A 6353-nucleotide genomic window follows, 5' to 3' on the forward strand; every position below is an offset into this window, starting at 1 on the left:
CTATGTACTTTGTCGTAATGCCCAATTAAATCTCACTATACTCATCATATCATGTATGTGCATTGTCATGCCCTCTCTATTTGTCAATTTCCCAAGTGTAATTTGTTCACCCAACATGCTATTTATCTTATGGGAGAGACACCTCTAGTGAACTGTGGACCCCGGTCCATTCTTTTATATCGAATACAATCTACTGCAATACTTGTTCTACTGTTCTCTGCAAACAATCATCATCCACACTATACATCTAATCCTTTGTTACAGCAAGCCGGTGAGATTGACAACCTCACTGTTTCGTTGGGGCAAAGTACTTTGGTTGTGTTGTGCAGGTTCCACGTTGGCACCGGAATCCCTGGTGTTGCGCCGCACTACATCTCGCCGCCATCAACCTTCAACGTGCTTCTTGGCTCCTACTGGTTCGATAAACCTTGGTTTCTTACTGAGGGAAAACTTGCCGCTGTACGCATCACACCTTCCTCTTGGGGTTCCCAACGGACGCGTGCTGTACGCATATCAAGCTCTTTTTCTGGCGCCGTTGCCGGGAAGATCAAGACACGCTGCAAGGGGAGTCTCCACATCGCAATCTCTTTACTTTGTTTTTGTCTTGCTTTATTTTATTTACTACTTTGTTTGCTGCATTATATCAAAATACAAAAAAAATTAGTTGCTAGTTTTACTTTATTTGCTATCTTGTTTGCCATATCAAAAACACAAAAAAATTAGTTACTTGCATACATACACTATATAAAGGGCAGCTGATTTCACGCAATCTGCACAACTGAGGCACTGTAGATGTGCTATTTATCACTCTTTCCTCCTGTTATTGGTTGACACGTACCTATTTATTTTGAGGCACTGTAGATGTGCTATTTATCACTCTTTCCTCCTGTTATTGGTTGACACGTACCTATTTATTTTGCCCCTTCCGTGATCCACTCAGGTAATCTTTTTGCATCATTTATTTCCTTGGATGGATAGGAAACCGGCTACCGGTTATTGCCTCTCTCATTCCTCTTTTCATGGATCGCTCCTGGTTACATCCATTGCCTTCTGGTTGATTCGGTCAAAGCGGCGCCCCACGATCCCCACCATCGAACAATTCTAGCGGTCGTTTTGCCCCAATTTTCTTCCTCACATCCTTCCCTATTGTCGGCGTGCTCTTCTCCCTCTCTGGCCACCATGCCACCTACCGAGGCGGCCTCCGGCATGGAGGAAGAGCTCGGGGCTCTCCTCTCTTTCCCGGGGCAGATGGTGGCGCGGTGGGGACCTGGTGCCCTCCTCTTCAACCATCGTGGAGGAAGAGCTCGAGGCTCTCCTCTCCTTCCCAAGGCAGATGTCGGCCCGGTGGGGACCTCGGCACCCTCCTCTTGAGCCGCTATGGAGGATGAGCTCGGGGTTCTCCTCTTCTTCTCGAGGCAGATGGCGGCACAACGGGGCCCTCGGCGTCTTCCTCTACAGCCGCCATGGAGGAAGGGCTCGGGGCTATCCTCTCCTTCCCTAGGCAGATGGCGGCGCGGTGGAGGCCTCGGCGCCCTCCTCTTCCAGGTGTTTTCTGGTGGATTTAAGCGGAGAAAGGGTGTGTGCATCGTCGCCGATGGAGCGGTCGCTGTGCGCCGCTATGATCCCTGCCTCTGTTGTAAGTGCGCCTCAGCCACTTCGGCGAGGACCTGGGCCCCGTGCAGGGCTCCTCGCACAGTGCCGCCGGCAATCTCACACTCATGGAGGGCGCCATGGGGAGATATCCCACACGGCCATCCGCATCGACTTGGCCATAGGCAACACCTTAGCGCATCACTACACGACCTCCGACACCCGCCCATAAGTTGGAGGCAGCAGTGGCCAGCTAAGGAGGTCCGGCTTCATCTTCTCTTTCAGCAACGATTCAGTAAGCTGCCATTTTCTTGCGTCTTTCCCGGTCCCTGTACAAATAAGAAAGAAAAAAACAGGGACATATGAGCTTCTGGGCATTTTTTTTGTAAATTAGAGTCTTTATTTCATATGATATGAAAATTCTTTAGAATCAGCTTATTCAGAAGGCCAAAACGATTTGTTTACAAAGGAGCAGGGCGTAACCAGCAACCAACCAAACCATTGGTTCTTACATGAAAAGCTAGCTACTCTCCCTTCTCCTTGGTGACCTCGTGGTCTGAGTGGTAAATCAACAACTCTTATTCATGCTGTAAAGTACAACATATTTTCTTTATTTTTCCAAACCTAAATATCCTTTCTGGGCCTCCATGCAAGTGAACAAATTATACAAGAAAGAAAGAGAAAGTGTTGACCCTCCATAAGAGCAAGCAGGAACGGAAACTGTTGAAAAAGCAAAGAGGTGGGGTTAGGGTGCCATGGTCACATACCTTATACTGTATGTTGGATAATTCTCTGCAAATTTCATGCAGGTAGTTCCTCTGCTTGATATAAAACATTCTTTTTTGAAAATTGGCAATTCTTATTAAATGCTAGCTATGTGTTGATGTAATTCATCTTTGTCACTGGGATGCTATCGTACATGTTATTCCAGTCTATCATGGGTATTACTTTGAATTTTCCCCCTGTTTATAGGAAAAAGGATATATGCCAGTTCAAGCTTATATGTACTACTAATAAAATAGTTATATGAGCTTATATGTATTATTAATAATATAGTTGTGGGTTTCACTACTTTGTTCATTTGTGGTCGGTTCGCCAAGAGGATTCATGGTTCTAATCTTTCTCTGTACTATGTTGAACTTGAGAAATTGGTGGAATGTGTATCATGTACAGTTGAGGTTATTTATTCCAACCGTTCTTTCACAGAAGAATACACATAAATCGTTGAACCCCAACCCTAACAGCAAGGTTAGATGCTAAGTTGTATAGTTAAGTTTCACACTGAATCATTTATCGTCAGATGGTTGAGATTTGTTTGATTTGGTTTATTTATAGAAACCATTGTGTTATCTTCTGTAATTTTGTGCCCCTATAGAGCTTCTTCTCTCACAAAATTTTCATTCACTAATGACTTAAGCGGCTCTAGAAAGGTAATTAGTTCCTTATTCTTCAAATATCACGTAATGTAAGCAAAGATAGTATCTTTGTATTAAGAGACCTTTGGATTTCCAAAGTGGGAACCCTACAACTTAATTGTGCGTTTTCAGTGAGCAGTGAATTCTTTTTTTGTAGCCCATTGCTACAAGCTGCAAAAGCATGCTATTATTAGTTTCTTGACTCAAATCATGTTAGCAGTTGCTGCCAGTCAATTAAGATGCCACTAATATTTTTGTGTGGATTTCCTATCTTTTGGTGATACAGAGTTAGTTTTAGATGTATTTCTGTCTCAGATATTGTTATTCTTCAACATAGTATTATAGACGACAGCGGTGGAAAATATGGGGTCAATGATAGGCCGAAGTGTCATGAATTTACAAGAAGACATTCAAGATTAATTACTGATGACAAGATGATTTTCAGGGAGATTTTGCAAGGTATCCTTTCATTTTGCTGCTGATACAGATACATGTGCATCAACAATCTTGAGACCAACATATGATTGCCAGTATCAAAATTGCCAATATCAAGTGCCAAAATGATCTACTCCCTCTGATCCATAATAAGTGTTAGAGTTTTAGTTCAAATTTATCTAGAAATGAACTAAAACCCGGACACTTTTTCTGGATCGGGAGGAGTACATGTCATGGCATCCATTTCATTGGAGAATTTTAGTATTGCAATACTGCAATACTGGCAAACAGTATGCAACACGATATGTAGGTAATGCTTAGTATGCAGCCTTTTTAATATTTGTCATAGCATAACCTTTTATATATCTGTTTCTAATAGTGGGATTTTAGAGAGCATTTTTATACAAGGATAAACTGATATCTAAGCCAATCGCATGTGTTGAGAGGCCAGTAAAGACTACTTTTGACTATCATTTTCAGTTCTCTTTAATTTTTATTTGTCTCCAATATAGAAGCTCCATTCATAATTATCTGATGGTCTTGCTCATGTGTAGTAATATTTATGTTTGAATATAAGGAAGTATTATATTTATAACATAGGTTGTCAGCCTCCTTGATACTACTCAGTACTGACCAGGCTAATCCTGGGGTTAACTTTTCACGAGTTCACATCTAACCACTGTCTATGCTCGAAGAAATTGCGTTGAACTTAAATGATATGAAGTCAAAGAAGGTGCATTTTTTTCTTGCAGCATAATTACCTACCATTGACTTGCTAACTGAACAATGCAGTTTGTGCCCATTTAAGCTTCCATTAGTCCATTATATAATATTTTCTAGGGACTTTGGTCTGTTCACCCAGTTAGACTACATTACCTATCTACATAAAAGCTCAAGATTTTTTTTCCAATAATCAAGTTTTGAAATTTTTGTTTCCATGTGTTCTTAGAATTCACAGAAGTAGTGGAACTTCATAATTATGGGGACATCAGATTGTTTGGTGACCTTGCTTTTCCTCCTTTCACGGTGGAAACTAAGCATTGGCGACACATAGATGCATGGCTTTTATTTATTTATTTATTTATTTATTCCCTTCCGACTGGCTTTGCCTGGTCACGGTGCTACACGGCTCCTGACACGCACGACATCATTTAGTCAGCTACTCTTAGCCATAGTTCTTAATTAATTGTGCCCCGAATACGAAACAAGAAGTGGGAAAATAGCCATGTACCTACACAATACTTTACAGCATGCAGTACCAAAGATACTCAAGTTAAGATTTCCGTTTCAGTCATGATATACGATTGATTGGAACCATCAGGAGCACATACATTATGACATAAAAGAAAATTTTGAAGAAAGTGGAACTAGGCTAAATAGGCACCACACATGCTAGTGATATTTCACTTCAATAATATCTTCCTCCATAGGTATCGAAGCTAACATAGTTCTCTATCACAACACCTATATTTCCCGTACAAATGTGAACTAATGTCATATTTTGTTCTGTGTGCAAAGCTTCCTGCCTGATTTTACCTCTTTGTTCTTTTTACAAATCTAGACAAGATATTGGACACTCAAAAATAATAGCACAGACAGTCACCAGGTTTTTCTAAATCTATGCTATTGCATAGATAAGAATTGTTGTTCTGGACTTTTGGCATTAAGGATCAGAAAATGTCAGTTCTAGCAGATTCTTGCCATTTTTTGTTAGTTAATTTCAAGATCCGAACAGAGCACTTGCTTAGTTGTTCAAGTGTTACCAAGTGATGAGAATGAGTACTAAAAGCATTCATCAATGGACTTACAGTTCATAGGTTTTTAATAACAATGGCATTGATGTGTATGATCTACAGTTCTATATGCAAGCAGACCATGATGTCCACCCTCATGCGCATCACACAACCCATCTAGCCCTTTTCTCAACTACTGAATAAAGCGTACACCAAGCAGGTAGCTACAAGTAATTAATCATACCCTAACATTTAGAAAATGCAAAGAAAGGGGCAGCACATGAACACATACATTCGGGACCAATGGATGATAGATCAAGCACATAATAAAGAAGTTAGAAGCGCCATCTAAGAAAACTAAAAGTTAGAAGTGCAAGCGGGGTGGTGTACCTGCAAGTGCAAGCCTGCTGCAACCACTGCGCCTAGGGAGTCGGGCAGTCAACGACTCCATGGCCGACGGATGGCAGGTTACCATCACTGAGGATGCCATGATGGCAGATCGAGCTCCAAATCTGGCTCCGTTGCCCCTCAGCTTCTGCCCACCTGCCGCCGCCGCCGATGTGTGACTGCTTTCCTCTGAGCAACGGGCGCAGGGCATACAGGGGCACATAGGCTGCGAGTAAAGGCAGAAGGCCATGTTGGCGGGAATGAATCTGTGGTGCAAGCTACAGAGAGTACGATTTTGTGCTCGCCTGTGTCGATTGGCAGCTCCGGCGGACGGAATCGAGGAGCAGACTCGGGGGCAGTAGCCTCAGGAGAGAGGAAGGAGAAAGGGGAACAGAGGTGACTTTTTTTTGGCAAACAGATGTCGGAACCAGGAGTGCTATGTGTTTGTGTCGCGGTTTGGCAAAGGATTGCTCCTGGGTTGTTTGGTCTTTCTATTCTTTTTAAGGGGCCTATCTATACAGGCGGATAGTGCCCTTCTTTTGAATGTAGTGTGCTATAGACCTATAGTCCAATGTATCAGAAAACAACCATTCGTGTGTGTGAGACTGTGATGCTGATGCGTGTCTCCGGATCACCGTGTGTGAGAAAAGGATAGGGTCCGCGTGTAATTTGTGTATATTACGTGTATGTGTTTCAAATGTTAAAATCAAATTATAATTTCAGATATGATAAACCATTCTAAATCCATTGATAAATTTTCTTGCACTGATTCTTAAATTCTGTTAATAAATCC

General features: G+C 42.0%; 1 protein-coding gene across 1 annotated transcript; it reads right to left on the reverse strand.

Annotated features, from left to right (window-relative positions):
- Positions 1-653: 653 nt before the first annotated feature.
- On the reverse strand, positions 654-6030 carry LOC127304105 (uncharacterized). The gene is made up of 2 exons (XM_051334815.1): positions 5564-6030; positions 654-1919 (listed from the first exon to the last, which is right to left on the reverse strand). Exons 1-2 carry the CDS (start codon positions 5808-5810, stop codon positions 1795-1797), a joined length of 372 nt encoding a protein of 123 aa, XP_051190775.1. The 5' UTR covers positions 5811-6030; the 3' UTR covers positions 654-1794.
- Between the last annotated feature and the right edge of the window lie 323 nt (positions 6031-6353).

This window comes from Lolium perenne, chromosome 1 (assembly GCF_019359855.2).
Source record: "Lolium perenne isolate Kyuss_39 chromosome 1, Kyuss_2.0, whole genome shotgun sequence".
Classification (NCBI taxonomy): domain Eukaryota; kingdom Viridiplantae; phylum Streptophyta; class Magnoliopsida; order Poales; family Poaceae; genus Lolium; species Lolium perenne.